This window comes from Poecilia mexicana, unplaced genomic scaffold (assembly GCF_051168715.1).
Source record: "Poecilia mexicana isolate PSO_F unplaced genomic scaffold, ASM5116871v1 scaffold_14, whole genome shotgun sequence".
Classification (NCBI taxonomy): Eukaryota; Metazoa; Chordata; class Actinopteri; order Cyprinodontiformes; family Poeciliidae; genus Poecilia; species Poecilia mexicana.
In genome coordinates this window covers 29187044-29207001 of record NW_028263383.1, presented here as the reverse complement: position 1 = coordinate 29207001, position 19958 = coordinate 29187044, and the positions used below count along the sequence as shown (strand labels likewise).

The window sequence follows — 19958 nt, the reverse complement described above, 5'->3', positions numbered from 1 at the left end:
GAATGGGGTTCAGCCCCGGCTGCAGGCAGAGTTAATAAACTCCCGCCAGCCGGGGTAATTAATGCCAGGCTGCTTCCCGGCTGGACAAAACGCTTCCCGTTACCCCCCCACAACCCCTCTATTAAACCCCTCCTCTCTATTACTCCTCAACCCCCAAAGCCAGGCTGCCGGTTCGTCATTCACTCAATTACCTCTCTGCCCTGCCAGAGGTTAGTTTCAGGAGAATTTATGGCACTGTAAGGGGAGCAACATTTTTACAGAGCAAATAATCAGAGGCAGCGGAGCGTCTTCAGGTCACAGATAAATGAGGGTAAATTGGTGAGTTTACCCCGGGGGCGGGGGCTCTGCTCTCGTCTTCCCCTCTGTTTCCAGGAAATAATGACTGGAGTCTCCTGCTCCCGTTCTGTTGAAGAAACTCTGCACGTCCTCTGAAAACACCTGCAGCAGCAGAACATTAAACCTGTTGGGCTAAATCAGAGTTTAATTGGGCTCATTCCTCAGACCGGGTCGGGTCTCCTCCCGACTGCACTTACAAAGACTTTCATTTCATTCTGCCTGCTGAGTTTTACATAGTTTTTAAAGTGTTTTAGCACCTGACAGTCAGTAGACTCGCTTTGACTTGCTCCATCTCCAGCTGCTGTGGTTCTCTTTCTCTCTGCTCTGAGTCAGACCAACCAAACAACTTGTTCCCCTCCTCGCCTGTGGGGGCGCTGCACCAAGAACCACTGAAAAAGACGCAGAGACCTTCCTTCTTCACCAAATCGAAACAGAAATGGAGGTGTCAGATTTTAGCGGTTGTATTCGATCAGGGTTCGGTTGAAGTTAACTCTGGCTCCAAAAGCAGGAAGTGAACTGCAGCGCAAGGCATTCTGGGTAAATACTACCAAAACATACATGCTAGCATATTGATAACAGGAGAAATTACTCGCCTTTTGCTAAAGATAAATCTTTCAACCGCTAAAATTTGACGCCTCCATTTTGTTTTCATTTGTGAAGAAGGAATTTGCTCTCTGTGTCTTCAGAGGTTTTTCATGTCGTTTCCTTCAATGGTTCTTGGTGCAGCGCCCCCACAGGCCAGGAGGGGAACAGGTTGCTCAACGGGTTTTGTTGGTTTGACTGAGAGCAGAGAGAAATGAACCACAGCAGCTGGAGATGGAGCAGATGATGAAGTTCTGGTTCCAGTAGAACCGGGTTTACTGGACCATCAGGAGGAAAATATCCTTAAACTCCAGACAGCCAGTCAGAAACAGACCTGGTTATCTGTTAACCCCTGCTTGTGTCTTGCAGTACACCTCTGCGCTGACATATGACGGCGTGATGGTGATGGCCGAGGCCTTCAGGACGCTGCGCAGTCGAAAGGTGGACCTGTCCCGACGGGGGAACGCCGGGGACTGCCTGGCGAACCCCGCCGCCCCCTGGAACCAGGGCAAAGAAATGGAGCGCACCCTGAAACAGGCGAGAGCAACACGCCAGTGGACCCGGAGTTCATTTAGTCACCACCATGAACTGCTCCCATTTGGTCGCCTTCTAACCATAAAACTTCTGTTTTAATTGGATTTAATGTGACAAGCGGCACATAAATGTAAAGTGGAAGGAAAATAAAACATGACTCAACATTTTTCACAGAAAAACATCTGATGAAAAGTGATACCTGGTTTGAAAATGTACCTTTTGGTTGACATGCCTGGACACATTGTTCAAACGGCGATGCAAAGAGATAAACTACAACTGAATAAATTAATCGTAATCTAAAAAATGTGTTTATTTCAGGAAATCAGTGGATTGGATTACGATGGAGACGGATTAATTCTTTGTCTTTATTTCTGTTTAGCTGCATGATGGCTGACATGATGATCTAGATTCACTGAAGATGTAAACATTATAAAACTGTAACACAAAGTCACAGATTTGGACAGAAATCGACCTAATTTCATCTTTCTACTTTAAAGGTTTCAAACTTTTCCATATTTTAAGTGACAGAAAGAGAACTGAAGGAGTAATGAAGTGACAAATGTTTTAGTTTTTAAAGTGAAGACTCTGAAACGAAGAGATGGCCTAGAAGGGCCTACTCAAAGTTCAGACCTAAATCTAGCTGGGAACCTGTTGATTATTGACAGGAAATGTCTTGTATCTGCAGAGATTTGCAGCTTCAAAAGGTCTCTGTGTGGAGCGTTAAGGAAAATCAGGAGTCGTTTTCCTTCAGCTTCACATTTATTTACTGCTTTATTTGTTCTGTCACATAAAATCCCGATAAGAAGAGCCGACTGTGGGCCAGCTCTGTGGACGTGGCTCAGATAAATTGGTGCAGGTCTCGTTGGTTGGTTCCCCTCTGCATGACGTCACTCTGTCTGTCTGTGCGCAGGTCCAGCTGCAGGGACTAACAGGTAATGTTGAGTTTAACGAGTTTGGGCAGAGGATCAACTACTCCATGGACGTGTTTGAGCTGAAGAACAACGGACCCAGAAGGGTAAGACTTGAAGACGACCAGCAGGTCTCAGACTTAATTTGGGGCTTTTAGTGATTTTCTTTCAGTAGTTTTTTTTTCCAGAGTGGAAGGATTACAGGATAACAACTGTGATGAGTTTTAAAACAACACGACTGTGGATTTTAATTAATTGGCATTGATAAGTGATGCTGAAGTTTCTGGAGTATCTCCAAATATCTTATAAAAATCTATAGCTACTAAATCTTTCTCATCTGAATGTTTTAGCCGACGATGTCCCGTTATTTGTCTGACTCAGATCTCTTAGCATGTTCCTGCTGGAGTCCTGTGAAAATTTCCCATACTTTCTGCAGCTGGATTATGCATAACAATTTATCAAATAATTTTTCTACAACTTTACAAGTTTTAATTCCTTCCTGTCTTTTCAGGTAAGAGTGACCTGGAACATTAAATCCGGACACTTTCTGACTAACACTGTGTAAACAACATAATTAATCTTCAGCATTGACTGTTGTCAGGGTACAAGCTGCTCAGAGAATATTAATGGGAATGTAGAGTAATATTTTAGTCATTATGTGTACGCTGAGTGGATGACAGAAAATTGAAAATAAACCTCCAGTTGCTCCATTTTGTAAAAATAACATTTAAAAAGCTTCATTAAAAGCTCCAAATTAATGACATTCATTTAAATGACGAGTTGATGTACACTTCTGACCTGAACTGTGGATAAAATGTGTTTCCATTATATAACAATAAGCACCTTCACAGGATGGGCTCAATGCGTGAGCAGCATGTAACCGCCTCATTGAACAGGATTAGTTCTGGTTCTGATTCTGGTCCTGTTTCACTGTCAGTGGTTCTGTTGCACAGAATCTGGAATAATGGAGAAAGAGAAACACCACAGATCTCAACAACTTCAAATCATCGTCTACATCACATGTGTCAAATTCAAGGCCCGCGGGCCACATGTGGCCCGCCATGTCATTTTATGTGGCCCCCCCCAGCGTTTTATAGGTCCATGATTGACTTAAAATAGGTTTTGAGCACGAATTGACGACAAACTACATCTCCCATAATGCATTCCGATTGTTACCAGCCAACATTACGGCTTCTCGCCACTAGAGAGCAGCAGAGTCACCTTAAGCTGCTTATTGATTTTACCAGCGAATAAAACTGAGACTTCGACAAGCTAACATCAAAACGTCCAAGAAAAGAAAAATCGATTTACAAGTAAGACTGTGAATGAAGATGTGTGTGAGTTGGTGTCAGGGCGGCAGGTGGCGCTAGACTTTTTTGTTATCCGTTATCTTGACCGACAACATAAAAAAAAATAAATAAATAAATTGGCCCTGTACTATTTTTATCCGTGAAATTATAATCATATTAACATCGGCTATTTAGCCGCATTTTATGCGGTTTAGTGAATATTCACCGTAAATCCTGATCCCATCACAAATTAAGCAGATAAATGTATCTACATTTTTCTCCGTAGTGACAAAAAAACCACTGACTGAGGCCCCAATAACTTTTAATAAATTAAATTAAGCGACTTCACTTAAATTAGCATCACTTCACCCGCTGGGGTCTGAACGCACTTCCTCCTGGTTCCCATCTGCAGAAAAACCTGCGCTAATTCATCAGTCAGTTGGATCTGTCTGATCCAAACAGATCAACTGGACTCTGAGTGTTTTACCCTGCGGGGTCCGGTGTGCGCTTTAAGGATTTTTTTTTTTTTTTCGCTTCTCCGAAACGGACAGATGTTACGTCTGCAGCTCCTCCAGAGCGCCGCTCTCCTGGGTAACGTGAACCCAGAAGGCTCCATTTGTTAAATCCGCTGGATGAGTTACTCCCAGCGGTTTTTAATTCTTCGCAGTGGCGTAGCGTAACTGCCTCCGCAGTGGTTGAGCAGCGCACTGCGCATGTTACAATCTAATTAACCTTTGCATCGTCATTTATTTCCTCAAGATAAACTGCCGGCTCCTCAAATGGATTAACACAAAGTTGCATTCTCTTTAGTTTTCTCTGGTCTGTAATGGAGACTTGAATTTAACGCGCCATTTCAAACAAAGGTTTTGAATGCGCTTCCTAACCAGAAGCTCCAAAGAGTTGTTTAACAAACAATATGAGGTGTTCAATTTATTTTTAACATTGTATTTTCATACATTTTATGCTAGGGGTGCCCAAGTCTAGTTTTCCAGAGCTACCATCTGCAACTTTAGATGCGTTCCTTCTCTAACACACCTGGATCATTTACTCATTATAAGGCTCTACAGAACTGAGTTGCTGCTAATGAGGGAAGTCAACCTTTTGCCTGGGGTGTGTTTTAGCAGGGATGCATCTAAAAGTTGCAGTCTAGAGGACTGAACCTGGGCACTCCTGATTTGTACCGTCAATGTGGCCCTTTGAGGGTGGCCAATATGCTGAAGTGGCCCTCGGTGAAATTGAGTTTGACACCCCTGGTCTACATCATTGGAGGTTGGACACACATGGCCGTTCTGGGTCCAGATTCGTTCCCAGCTTTCCCAGAATGCATTGCTGTAAACCGTTTAAAATCTACTGACGTCCAGCGTGTTTTCTGACCGGAGTCAGCTGTAAAACTGAAAGCATGAATGAAACATATGTCCCAAAGAATCACTCCCTGAAGTGCAAACCGCACAGGTAGGAGTTTAATAACAGGTTTACGCCTGTGGAGGCGCTATAAGCTCATGTTGTGTCATTGATAGACGGCGGGTGTCGACATGGTTGAAGTTAGCGCTTTAGCATTAGCTTCCCCAAATACTGTGTTGGTGTAACAGTTTATTGTCAGTGGAACTGTTTATGGTTAGCGTTTTACTGTTAGCATATCTAATGTTGTAGCTAGCAGTGCCCACCTGTTCGTTAAACAAACTCTGCTGTTTTAATAGCAAGCCTGAATGACGGCAGAGGCTTGTTGATGTGCCAAATGCTATAGCGTGTGTGTACATATATAGTATATTGTATGTATTTTTGACCCTGTTTTGATAAAAAGACAGGCTGAGCAGCAGCTCTGATGGGTTTTCCCTTATTGTTTTCTTGTGCCTTCGTCTAAACATGCCCAAGTCGTCTCACCTGCTCACAGCTTTTGCAGCATCAGCTGCTTAACAGACGGGTCAGTGTTAAGAGTAGCTCTGCTTCTCCACTGCCTGTAAATCAGAATAGTATCAGAGATGTGTTCAGGCTGCTGTGATAGATGAAGTGGTTTGGGGTTGGTAGGACTTAATGCGTGTTGCACCATTTTCTGTTATCATAAGTGAGGTGTAAAAAAACAGCCTTGGGCAGCATCTCCGCCTCTGGTCTGAGAGGATGGATGTGTGTGGAAGAAATGGAGGCGAAGGCGGGAGCGGCTGAGAGAGTGATGGGGAGAGGATGAAGTGAAACAGAAGGCAATCAAGGTATGCTGGTGGAGGAGAGGAGTTCCCATCAATCAGAAGCTGCTTTGGCCGGCTCCAGGATGCGTGGGTGTTGGTGTGTGTTTGGGTTAGGTCAGAGCCTCGCCCCCACACTCTGCATGTCCTTCAATCATCCTGAGGCCGAGTGCCGCCGGCCCCGACCCGCCTCCTCCACTCTGTCTGAATTATGGCTGTTTACAGCGCCTGTCACAGCCTCTGCATCCTCTATGATCTGTATATCAGTCTGACACAATATTGCTTCTCACATTCCGGCTTTTTACCATAAATTCCTGCGATGCTCCCTGGTCACGATGTGCTGATGCTCTGACCGAAGCACATCCTGTATGTCACTTCCTGGCAGTCACTTTGACCCCAGATGACCTCTGGAAGGAGATTCTTACAGACGAAGAGAGCTCTTCAAAGATTAGTGATTAAGTTGCTGCTTAAGCGGCATCACAGGATGGAAGCTGCTGCAGGACGCAGCATCTGGAGGACAAAAATAAGATTTTATCAGAGAGTAACATGAAAGTCTAGTTAGAGTGAGTTTAAACCAACGGAAAGCAATAAATCTCAAATGTCAGTTTCACGTAGTGATGGTACCATTGCTACAGAATTGCTAAATGGCAAAATGTTTTAATAATACCTAAAAACCAAAAGGCTGGATTAATTATATGAGAACTAACAAAGAAGGAATCCAGGGACTAATGGTTCATTAAATGAAATGATCAGTCAGAAACAAATAATTACTCATGCTAACTGCTATATGTTAGTTGCTGATGCTAAATGCTAATAAGACCTTATACCATATTTATCTAAACTGCTAACAATGTGGTAAAATCCTATTTATTCAATTTTATGCTAGAATAAAATGTTTTCATCACACCATTTTCAGGCATTAATTAGCTAATCATGAGCTAATCGTGATTAGCTCAATACTGTGAGATGCTAATGCTAATTATTAAAATAAATTTGAGGACCTCTGGTTATTCCAGGCTTAGTATTCGGGTAATTGAAAAACTTTCGTACATATTCCACCTATTCATGGATTGTTTTGTAGAGCATTTCTAAAATGCATCTCTGGAATCTGAAATAGGCTATCTATATGCTATGCTAGCTGACATGCTATTGGCTGGAGTTTCCAAAGCAGCCAATCCAGGAGAACCATTTATTTTCCTAGCGATATTTTCCAACATGTGTATAAATGCACTTTGAGCTATATTAAAATAGGTAATTATAAGTGTTTTTATGCAGATTCTGGTATTTGCATTTAAAATTATGGATTTATAAAAGTATTTTGACAGAAACTAGACAGGTTAGAAGGTCGGGAATTGAACCCCAGATTTTCCTCCATAATTATGTTTACCAGCCAATGATGGAGCGCTAATGCTAATGTGGTAGCATGTGATAAATGGCCACATGTATGGGGATGATGATGGTCCTCTAAAAATGAGTGGGAACTGAAATAAAATCAGTTTCTTAACTTCTCTTGACAATTTTATTACATTTTGTTTAATCGCTGAGGACGACTTAATGATTAATTTACAAGTATTGACTTATTTTTCTATATCTTAATTTATTTTTAATGTACTATAAGCTTATCAGAACCCAGTAATTATTATTTTTACATAAAATTTCAAATACATGAACCCAGCCGGTATAATCAGGAACTGCAGTCATGTTTCCAGGGTTCAGCTAAATGCTTCATCTGACATAAGCTGTCCTGTGAAAACCAAATCTGAGGTGTTCAGTCTGACCTTCATGGCATTGGTTTTATAAAACTAATTAAATCATGGATGTTTTTTAGTCGAGATCAAATTATTTGGCTTATGCACCAGACTGTTTAACTCATAAAGCTACTAAATAAAGCTTCATGTTTTGTTTGTACTGAGATTCTTTGCTCTGTCACCCAGAACAATTCCAGTAAACTCCTGTGATTCTCCATCAGTAATATTAATAATTAATCCCCCAGTTAGAGTTCAGCGTACGAACTGGGTGTTCTGGTTCTGATGCTTTGTTCTTCTTGCAGATTGGCTACTGGAACGGTGACGACAAACTGGTTCTGGAGGAGGAAACCCAGCAGCTTTCCAACGACACCACAGGCATGGACAACCGAACCGTTATCGTGACGACCATCATGGTAAGCTAGCATGCTGCACTCACTGCACTTTTCCTCTTTTCTCCAAAATTTGCTTCTTTTGAAGGTTTATATAAATTATTATTTCTGTGTCATTTCTGATTGCAGCTTTTTAACTATAATCTGGCTGTAGCGATTCATCAGCTTTATTAAATTGTTTTACTGTTTAGCGCGACTTGCTCCAGCTGGATGATTATTTGTGTTGCGCAACGCTCTCACTTCAACCAATGATTTGATGACAAATGCTAAGCGCTATTAGCGCTAAGTGCTGGAAAGAGACAGCTAACTGAAAACCAGAGTTGGAGTTTCACATTAGCGCGACCACCATGCTAAAACGCCTCAGCAGGAAACATTAGAGTTTAGATCGGCTCTAAAAAATCAGATTAATTAACTCTGGACACCTGAAGTAAACCCGACATTTTATTTTAAACCTCTATCAGTTTTAAGCACTCCCAAACATGACTTGCTCTCTTTAGACTTAGTAATGTAACGTTTCCTGTTTTTAGCTTTTGCTTAAAATCTTCCAGATCTATTTTGTCGCTTGCTGATCAAGAATAGCAGTGATGTGCAAAACATTTTATAAAAAATAGATTTAAAAATCTTCAAGCTTTTCATTTTTAGCAGTTAAAGTGAAATATTTTATTTCTCAGCTATTTTTGCACCTTGAGGAAGTGAAGTCAGTTCAGCTTCCTCCCTCTATTCAGCCCATTTGAACAAACTGGTCCCCAGTTGGACAGGAGGGGACATGAAAGGCCTTAGTGGCGGTGATGGACGCAGTGTCCTGAGCCCAAACGAGCCCAGAAGAACCAGAGCAGAGGAGAGACAGCGGCCATGTTAATGGATCCCTGTTCAGAAACACTCAGAGCTATAATGGAGTCCCAGGAGAGGGAGGGGGGATGCATATGGAGGGAGAAGCTGGCTTTGTTGTTTTTCAGAGGATGGAGGACGTCTCTTCAGTCCCAACGTCTCTTCACAGACACGCTCTCTGTGTGTGTGTGTGTGTGTGTGTGCATGTGTGTGTGTGTTTTTGGTCCTTTAGGTGTAAAACTGCATGTTTTTCTCCCAGACTGATGGATCCTGGTCTGTAAAGTAGCAGAACTGCTGTTTGCTCTAAATCTGTCACTTTGTCAGACTACCTGCTCTTACTTACAGTATATTACACACTCTGAGGACTCCCTGTAAGCCCTAAAACAGCTTAGAAAGACTAATGCTCCCATAATCACACCAATTCAGATCCATCACCTTCCTATGTAGCATGATTTTACTCTTTCTCTGTGGCGGCTTCCTTTCAGCGCCGCTTCTGATGTCGGATCACCGTGTTTGTCGGTCGTGTTTGGAACAGACTTTGTGAAATATCCTGATGTTTCCTGTTTGTCTTCTGAAAGCTTTAAGCCCCGCTGTGTTTGTACACAGCGGCTTAAACTAAAAGGAAACGTGATTATTTTATGATAGAGAAGAAATAATTACTTTGACATGATCATTTACTGTAACAGTTAAAATATGAAAGTAATCAAAATCATTTGGTCATTTTTGTTTACTTTTGTCATTGCAGAAATTACAGTTAGTAGAAAATGTAATGGTGTAAATAACAGGTACATTTCACTGAATCTAAAAGACTTTTAGTTTAACGAGAGGAAAACGAGATGAGTTCAGTTGATCACTCAGAAGAAATGAAAGCTTTGCTAAAACAAAGCTCTAGTTTTTAGTGGTACGATGTTTAATAGTTGGTCCCTCTGAGAGCAGAACCTGTTTGCAGTGAGGATGATCCCTGAGCCTCTGCAGCTCAACGCCTGCAGCAGCAGCAAACCAGAGCCCAATAAACCGTTCAGCAGCTTCATGACATAAAAACTGGAATAATGCATGAAGAGGCTGCTGGGTGAGTCAGCGCTGTCTCTGTGTCGCCGGGTCGTTTGGACCTCCGGCTGTCGATCTGGTGCTGATTAGCGCTCCTGACCAAACAGACCGTTTGTCCCGAACACAAACCCAAACACCGAACACGGACCCAAACAAGCCGGCGTGGCGCTGAGCAAACAGGTTCTGTTTGGTTACGTGTTGGGGTGTTGGTTTGGAACTGGATCATGAAGCAGGCCGGGTTGTGTGTTTGTTCTGGACGGCCCGTGTCTGGAGCCTCATTAGGCGGCTGCGGAGCGTTGATTATTGACCAGGCTGTCAGCCATGTTGGCCTTTAAAGTGAAGACTGTGGAGGATCGCTCTCTCCTCCTGTGCCAGAAACACGGACCGTTCTGTCAGAACCACCCTTCCAGAAACGACCAGAACTCCGATCCATCCAGAACCCGTTGAAACTACCTGATGTAGTTTTATCTGCTTCAACGTATTTTATTGGGATTTTATATGACGGACCAGCTTAATGTGAAGGATGGTTTCTTACAAAACATAATTGTTTTCATTAAAGATTAAAGACGTCAGAAAGTCACTGACGTCTGTCAGAGTGGAGAGGATTACAGGTCTTAAAATGTCTGAAATTCATTTTAAAAACTAAGTTTGCCTTTAATATCTGAATCAGATCTTCAGTTCTGTCTCTTAGTGCTTTTGTTGTTGTCGGGTTGGAAACTTTCCACATTTTCAGGATCAGAAAATGTAATTTGTTATGAAGAGCTCACAGTGTAAAGGCATTAAGTATTCATAAGTGAACATTTGAGGAAATAAAATCAACATCCAGTAGAAGATTATGTATCCGTCCACTTTATTTTCTTCATGTTGAAATCTAAAAACAGAAATAAAATGACAGTTCTTTAATCATGAGAACAAATATCTTTAATAGACATTTATCTAAAATTATAAGCAGACTTTTTTCATGTAACATTTAATTTATCTGGCGGTAAATAAAAGTCTCAAACGGCTGAGCTGAAGCCTAGAGCCGGTTGTTATCGCTGTTCTGTGCTGAACCATCATTAGGTTCAGGTAATAATTATAAACGCTCTAATCTCAGTAATCACCTTCGGAAAGCAGCAGAAGGAGTTCTTCTGACCACTTCCTGCTGGACTCTGACCCGGCTTCGGTTCTGTTCTCCATCACTTTGTGAACAAACGTTGGAAACGTGAGCAGAGAAAAGCGTCGTCTCTGAGGAGACGCAGCAGTGGTCCCAGTAAGACCCAGTCCGTGGTTCTGGTTCTCTATTGCAGCTCAGATGTTAGGAACTGAATGTTTAGGGTTTGGCAGATCAGCTCCAGGAACAAACTGCCTTCATGAAGAGTTGCAGAAAAGCAGCGGGGGGATTTTGCAGTCACACCTGTAATGTGTCTCTAAATTAACCCCAGCATGAATCCTCCCGCCTCAGGAAGTAGACTGAGCCGCTCAGTAATTACATGGTTGGTGGTTCGACCCGGCGCTCCGTCTGTCGCTGGAGTGACCTTCAGAGGAACTCCGAAACCCAAAAGGTTCCCAATAGGCAGGAACTCTGCTGGTGAACTGTCGAATAGGAACCAATGAACCTCAGTCTGTTTCACCGGGATTTAATGCGACGGACCAACATGAAGCATGATGCCAAAACTGAAAAGAAAATTCAGGAATTCACCGGTCTCTCCCTCTGACGGGTCTCCAGTCCAAACTGAGTTCACCTGATTCAAACCGAACCAGAGTCTAAAGCCACGTTCACAAAACCCAAATCCCACTTTTTCACAACATTCTGGACGAACCGGTTTTGATCTTTTACCACAAAAAATCCGATCTGTTCCACTTCCGTACCTGGAGCTAAATCATATCCTATTGCATTTATCCGTCATGAATAAAATGACGGATAAAATGACATTATTTATACAGATAATAACAGGTATCATTGGTAACAATATGAATAATGTGACTTTATTGATATTACTCTAAATAAAGCTATAATACCAGAATAAAGTTGTCATTTTAGGAGGAAGTAATTTTCTGAAAATAAATGAGTAATGTTGAGCATCTTGTTAAGTTACACTTTACTGGTTTTACAAATAAGAAAATATTCATCTTTTAACACAACATCAGAGTATCAGTAGCTTGACATTTGACATTTGACATTTTTTTCAAACTATTGAGTCTATTTAGAAACTCCAGATTTGTTGAGCCAGCCAGATCTTACTGACTCTATTGAATCTTTTTTCTCATTAAAATGACATTTTGCTTGTAACTTTCTGACTTATTTTCTGGTAGCGTTGCATCTTTATTCATCTAATGACTTTATTCTTGTCATTGAAAGAAAAAGATCTTAGCCTGACGCTAGTGCTCCGTCATATAAAACTGATCTAATTAAAATTAAATTTTCTCGTTTTAATGAGTTTTGCGTTTTGTAATGACATACTGCTGCTGAATTTTGTTTCTACTTCTGGCAGCTAAAGGCTTCCATACAGAAAAGACTGTTTCTCTGTTTCACCAGTAGAATAAATGAAAACACAGCACACCAACCTGTGTTGTGTTTGGCGCTGTGGTTTCACTGGTTTTACTGGTCTCATAGGAGGGTCCCTACGTCATGCTGAAGAAGAACTGGGAGTCGTTCGAGGGCAACGACCAGTATGAGGGTTATTGTGTGGACCTGGCCTCCGAGATCGCCAAACACATCGGCATCAAGTACAAGATTGCCATCGTCCCGGACGGGAAGTACGGCGCCAGGGACCCAGAGACCAAGATCTGGAACGGCATGGTCGGGGAGCTGGTGTACGGGGTAGGTGGTGCTATGGTCACTGGTTCTGTCCAGAGGTTAGCTGGTTGGTTGGATGGATGGATGGTTTATCCTACAGTCCCAGGTTTTATCGTTGCTCATCTGTTTGCAGACATTTTGACATGTAAACGCTGAGTTGGGGGCGTGGCTTCCAGCAGCTTATTTGCATAAAAGTGTCGGAGCTCTAAAACAGGAGCTCAGAACTGAGGAGGTGAAATCTGATTTTGAGCAAAAAGTGTAATAATCATGTTTCGTTGAACTACTTCGGTTGTTTAACAGAAAGCATCGTTTGCCCCTATTAAACAGAGCGGGAAACCCCTAATGGCTGGAGTTGTTGCCACGGGTGACACTACCAGCATGACCAGTTTCATCTTTGGATTATATTTGTCCAAACATACTTTAAGATATTAAAGTATGTTTGGTGATCTGAAATACTGAAATGTGAGAACAGCCCCCCCTGCAGGTGATTGTGGTGAATATATTGAATAATTTAGCATTAAAGCAGAAAATGGCAGAAGGTTTATGGTGGAAATGTGAGTTAGAGCGGCTCTGTGTTTACTGGGAACATCCAGGGAAATTATTAACACTTTTCCATTTCTTCCCTGGAGAAGCTCTTCAACCCGGCGAGTTTTTAAAACACTAAACGCTGCCAGGCTGTCGTCTTAGCGCATTCTGCTGAGGATGTAAGAACTTAAATCTCTGCCGTTTTCTTTCCTGCGGCTCTGTTTCCCAACGAGTTGGACGGCCGTAATGAAAGTTAAAATGCTGTGAGAGCGTAAGCCCCGCGCTGCCATGGCTGCCGAGACGTTCGCTGTAATCTGGTTTGTGGATTTTCTGCGAGCTGCCGAGCGTTTTTCCACAGCTGCAGAGCAAAGAGGTGACACACTGTCCTGCGCTCTAAGCATATTTCTCTGATTATTTTATCCTTCCTGCTGATTCTCAAAGTCGCAGCTAAGCCTAGGACTATTTTAAAGACTATTTTTGCTTTTTATTTCCTAACTCCCACTGACTTATATGACGGCGTATTAAGACCACTGTCGATAGAAAAAAAATATCAGAAATTTTGAGATTGATCTCAGAAATTTTCTGGACAAAACAAGAAAATGTCTTGGCTTGAAAAATAAAAAAATTCTATAAAAACTTTTTAGATTAATTCAGAAATTTTCTAGGAAAAAACGTAAAAGTTTTTGAGCTTGAAAGGACGGAAATATATTAGAAAAAGTCACAAATTTTGTGATTAATCTTAATTAATTTGTCTTTGAAAAATTGGAAATTTCTGATTTTGGAAAATCCAAAAATTGCTTGAAAAAAACATCAGAAATAGATTTTAAAAAATGGCTAGGGAAAAAATAAATGTTGACAGTTGTCTCAAATTTCTACAAAAAACAAGTAAACTTCTGTTTGAAAAGTCAATAATTTGCTAGAACCTCAGAAATTTTAGAAATTTTTTTTTAGAAATTTTCTAGAAAAAAATGGGAAACTTCTGAGTTTGAAAAGTTACTTTAAAGTCAGAAAACTTGATTTTAACCTCAGAAATCATTTAGAAAAATAAAGTTGGAAATTTTTAAGAGTGGAATTTGAGTTTTTTTCTTCCATTTTTATTTTTACTTTTAAAGCTCAGAAATGTCTTTATTTTTTCTTTAATATTTCTGAGATTATTCTCAAAATTTGAGGGTTTTTTTGTAGCAATTTTTCAACTTTTCAAGGTCAAAAATGACCTTGTTTTCTCAATTCAATTCAGAAATACTTTATTAATCCAAAAGGGAAATTAAATGTTGCTGTAACTCCATCATCCTTCAAAGATTTATTATAGATAATGAAAAAAAAAATAGATTAAAAATTTCTGAGATCATTCTTAAATTTTCTCAGTATTTTGGCAGATATTTACTGTTTTTTTTCTACCACGGCCCTTATATTTATTTGCAGTCTCAACCTAATCCTGGCCTAATCTCGACCTAATCCTGACCTAATCCTGGCCTAATCTTGACCTAATTTCGACCTAATCCTGACTTAATCTTGACCAAATCCTCTTCCTCTTGCTCCCACAGAAAGCGGAAATCGCTGTGGCCCCTTTGACTATCACGTTGGTCCGGGAGGAGGTGATCGACTTCTCCAAACCGTTCATGTCGCTCGGCATCTCCATCATGATCAAGAAGCCGCAGAAGTCCAAACCGGGCGTGTTCTCCTTCCTGGACCCGCTGGCCTACGAGATCTGGATGTGCATCGTGTTCGCCTACATCGGCGTGAGCGTGGTGCTCTTCCTGGTCAGCCGCTTCAGCCCGTACGAATGGCACACCGAGGAGCCCGAGGAGGGCACCGACGGTCCGCCAAGCGACCAGCCCCCCAATGAGTTTGGCATCTTCAACTCTCTCTGGTTCTCCCTGGGCGCCTTCATGCAGCAGGGCTGTGACATCTCCCCCAGGTGAGTTCGCTCTTCCACCAAACTTTAACCCAAGAAGAGGGAGAGTCGTCAAGCGTTTGCCTCAAACTCTGCTCAGACGTGACCTCAGGCCAATTGAATTCACAGATTGACATCATGTCAGGCTAACTGCTGCTCATAGCGAAGCTGCTAACTGGAGACAAGCTAACAGCTAAACATAATGAAGGTAATTGCTAGTTATAGTGAAGATAACTGCTAACTGGAACCAATTTAGTAACTACTTGTGATTAGCATAACTGCTAACTGGAGATGGGCTACTTGTAATGAAGCTAACTTCATTGCTAAAAGCAACTAGTTTTGAAGGTAACTGCTAATCATAGTGAAGCTAACTGCTAACTTGAGACAATTTAGTCGCTACTTGAGATGAACTTCATCCCTCAGGGTTTACATGACCTCCAGTTTGACATCATGTCAGGCTGCATTATGTTGATCATACAGATAACTTAGCGCTCACTCTGTGCTCAAATCCCTGGCCTGTCAATCCAATTAAATCCTTCATCAAAATTTCAAGCATGTCTGATTGACACAAATAACAGCTGAGTGAATCTTAACACCCTGCTGTGATGAGCAGCAGTTTGTCGCAGCGAAGAAGAAGAAGAAGAACTGACGACAAACTAAATACTACTCACAGTGAAGCTAACTGCTAACTGTAGATATGCCAACAGCTGCTTGTAATAAATTTAATTGCTAATCTCATGACACTAATTGCTAACCAAAGCTGCACGTGATGAAGCTAACTGTAGACAAGCTAACACTTGTAACAAAGGTGATTCACAGTGACGTTAACTGCTAACTGTAGACAAGCTAACAGCTACTTGTACTGAAGGTAATTATTTAAAGTGAAGCTACTTGGAATGAAGGTAATTTTTAGTCACAATATAGCTAACTGCTAACTGTAGCTATTAGACAAGCTAATAGCTGCTTGTAATAAATTTAATTGCTAATCTAGTGACCCTTACTGCTAACCAAATCTACTCGTGATGAAGCTAACTGTAGAGAAGCTAAAAGCTTCTTGTGATGAAGCTCAGACCTCATCCCCTCAGGGTGTACATGACCTCCAGGCCAATTAAATTCACAGTTTGACATCATGTCAGGCTGCATTATCTGGATCATACAGATAACTTAGTGCTCAAATCCCTGGCCTGTCAATCCAATTAAATCCTTCATCAATATTTCAAACATGTCTGATTGACACAAATAGGAGCTGAGTGAATGCTAACACCCTGCTGTGACGAGCAGCAGTTTGTGGCAGCAAAGTAGAAGAAGAAAAATCTGTGTTGTGTTTTAAATCCTTAAGGTTACCAGCAGTGTGTCTTTGTAGGTTAATGTAGGTCAGAGATTATTATAACTGCAGCATAAAGCTGATAAGTTAACATGAGAATGTGAAGAACAGTTTGACATTTTCAGGAATACCTAGGGAACATGATAAATCTATTCACAATTCAGTATAGGGACATACCGTCTGTCTAAACAGCTGAAATATATAGTAAAACTGGGAGTCCACTGTGAAATCAAAACAAAGATGGCCGAAATCGGCCGTGGCTCAATCTGCTTGCAGCACTCAGAGAAATGTCAGTCTGAAGAAACTGAAAACTTCTAATGGGAGCAAAAATAAAAGTGAATGTGAATAGCAATATGACCAGATACTCGCATTGCTGCTCAGCTAGCTTCACTGAGTAGCATGTGGAGACAGCTGCTAGCTTATCTCCAGTTAGACAAGCTCCAGCTAGCTTGTTGATGCTAATTTGGGGTTACGCTCCACAACATAATGGCGCACTGTCAGCTGTTTTAGTTGCTCGCATAAGGAAATGCTACAGATTTTCAGTTTAAAATTGCCTCACCATAGCATTTTCTTAAACTGTGAAGGTTTTAAATTTCAAACACTTACAGTGTAGGTTTTAGCTTTAGTCTCCCAGGTGAAATGCTGATTGTTTCTCCAAACAGAGATAAGTCTCGCTGCTGTCTCTTGATGGTAGGGTACCGATTATTTATACTTACCCAACATAACTCCAGTTTAAATGGGTAAAACTCAAAAAGAAAGAGGAACTGTATGTCTGAAATGATTACAGCTGCAAGTGATGTGAGATAAGGAGACGAGGAAAATGAGAGACAAATCAATGTGATGTTAAAGAATGAGTACTGAAATGTTTTCTGCAGCGCTGTTACATCAGATGATGCTTCCCAGAAATGCTGAACTCATTCTCCTGTTTGAGAAGAGAGTTTTAAGTTGGTAAGGGAGTTTGCTTGTAGCTCAAAGTAAAAACTTGCTTGTTCTGTGTTGCATTTTGCTGCAGCTCGTTATCGAACGTCCCGTGTTGCTCTGACTGATTCTGCTGGTTTTGGTTCAGACCGTCTCTGTACTTGTTGTTCACTGCATGTCTGCAACTTCTCTTCTATTATTTGAAGGCAAAGAACCCTTGGGATCGGCAAACTGGTTCCCAGTAAACATGGTGGAGGATCTGGCTTGTGCTTGTTGTTGTGCGGTAGAAGTCGCCTGTTGTTGTGACATCAGGCTTCCTGTCTGCGACGCGGCGAAGCCTTCAGACGGTTATAAAGCCTCTAATTCCCCACGGTTTCTCATTTGCTGCAAAGCCATCTCAGTGTGAATGGCTTTGTCAGGCTTAAACTTCCTGCTGCTGGTGCGCTCGGGTTATTTTAGGAGCGTCTGCTCTATCAGCGCCGTCCTGTGCTGCTGCTTCTCTAATGGCTGCTGTTGTCGAGCAATAGCGTAACGCTGGCAGATGAAATCAGCCCGTGTCAGCCGCGCCCACACAGGAGGAGACAACGTGGAGTATCCGGAGGTGCGTTAAAACCGTAGCTCACGTAAGCAGCCCGTACTCCAGCGGTTGGCGTGTGTGATTAGGAGAACACCTGCTGTGCACATCCACCTGCCTCCATCCCACCTCCGCCCTCCGCCTGCCTTCCTGCAGATAACAGCCTTAAAGCTCAACAATGCTTTTCATCCTCTGCTCTGTTGGTGCTTTCCTGCCATCACTGCTAATCTCATGACGGCCCCGTCCAACAACAGGAGCGCTCCCTCGCTTCCAGTTCACCCTGAAACCAGAAGGGACGAGGTCAGAGGTCAAAAACAATCACAAAGCAAGTTACAGCTGCTGAGAGATTTTACCAAAACCTTCAAATGCACCCAGAAACATCTGTGAGAAGGTTTATGTGTTTTACATACATATAGTGTGTTTTACTTAAGAGCTTAAAATGTTGGAGGAAAATCCAGTTTCCAAGCTTGGAAACCCCCACTCTGCTCCTTCAGACTAGCCAGCAGCAATTAGCAAACGCCCTGTGGAGCTGCTATAGGAGCTACTGCTCAGTGCTGGTCCTGATTTTAGATTTTCCTCTCCTCACTGTAAATGGGACAAGTCGTTCCTGAAGGTGGAGTTTCATAAAGAGCCAGAGCTTTTAAAGAACAGCTGAAAGAAATGCATTTGGCTTGTTGAGGTTCTGATTAATTGGAGACAGATTTGTGTAAAATCGCTGGACGGTGTAAAGAAATGAGCATCAGTGAGGGAGTGAATACATTCCCTCAGCTCTGTGTGGACCGGTCTGTGGTTCTGTCCCTCCAGGAACTTAATATCTCCTTCCTAATCTAGATCTTTAACTAATTTCTCCCTCTCTGACAGGAAGGGCGAACAGAGCTGGAAATAGTCTTCCTCTCCTTTAAATGCGGGTTACTGCCCCCCTCCGCTCCCTCCGGGCGGCCGCAATAATTAATTCAGTGATTAATATCCCGGTCTCCAATGGTTACGGGAGAAGAAGGGAGCTCAGATGAAACGGTGACACCAAAGTCCTTTTAATTGACTACAAATCCCAGCTGAATAGAGGTGAAGTTTTCCCTCCTGCGGCGGCATCAGGAGCTTCTCGCTGCTCCAGGTGGTTTCCTCCGGCTGACCGACCATCTTTCTGCTGAGTCATGCCGCCGCTCGTTTGCTCCTGATTAGTGCCGATTAGCTCAGATTGTGAAGGCAACGTTCCTGACGGCTGCAGATAGTCGCAGGCCAGAAGAAGAGAGGCGGAAGACTTTGAAGCTGCTCTATCTGTTCACGCCGCGCCATCAGTGCAATGCCAATTAGCTTTTGTTATCCAGCGCCACAGCGCTGCTCTGCCGCATGGCTTATTGCTCATGTCAGCAGCGCCTCTCTGCACTCGCAGCGCATATTCTGGGCTGCTCTGGAGGCTCGCACTGGGCCTGGTTCACCGCTGGCCTGGAGCTTCAAAGACGAGCTCCAATTTAGAACTTCTGCTTTGATATTCGGGTCCCAGTGCTAACGATGCTCTGGCTATGAAAAACAAATATGTATGGCTGATGTTTAGGTGCAAATATATTCTGGTTTTACTTAAAAAAATCTACACATTCCTGTTAAAATGTATGTTTTCTAAGCCATGTTTAGTCATGTTTAGTCTGCTTTAACTCCAGTCCATTTGCAAAAAAAAGTCAGGTTCGGTTCTGAATCTAACTCTGGTCGTCTAAGCCTCAGTCTGGGTTCGGTTGAAGTGAACTCTGGTTCGGTTTGAATGCATATATGAATGCCAAGCAGACCAGACACTGCTCCAAAAGGAACGCAGGGTATTCTGGGTAAATACAACCAAAACAAACATGCTAGCCTAGCGTCAACCTAGCGTTAGCATGTGAAATGGATCGTGGAGAAATCCTCCAACCGCTAAACTCTGACACCTCCATTTCTGTTTCCATTTGGTGAAGAAGGAAGTATGCTCAGTGTCTTCAGAGGTTTCTGTGTCGTTTCCTTAGGTGGTTCTTGGTGCAGCGCCCCTACAGGTGAGGAGTGGAACAAGTTGTTCAAAGGGTTTGGTTGGTTTGACTCAGACCAGTGAGAAAGAACCACAGCAGCTGGAGATGGAACAAATGA

General features: G+C 42.3%; 1 protein-coding gene across 2 annotated transcripts in view; it reads left to right on the top strand.

The window, feature by feature from the left end:
• The window catches only part of LOC106909055 (glutamate receptor 4), a 95202-nt gene that overhangs the window by 51409 nt on the left and 23835 nt on the right, over nt 1-19958 (top strand). For both annotated transcript variants that reach the window (XM_088012465.1, XM_088012464.1), the window contains exons 7-11: nt 1288-1455; nt 2363-2467; nt 7877-7987; nt 12435-12641; nt 14687-15060. In XM_088012465.1, coding sequence (XP_087868591.1) covers nt 1288-1455; nt 2363-2467; nt 7877-7987; nt 12435-12641; nt 14687-15060 — 965 coding nt within the window. The remainder of the gene's footprint in view (nt 1-1287; nt 1456-2362; nt 2468-7876; nt 7988-12434; nt 12642-14686; nt 15061-19958) is intronic.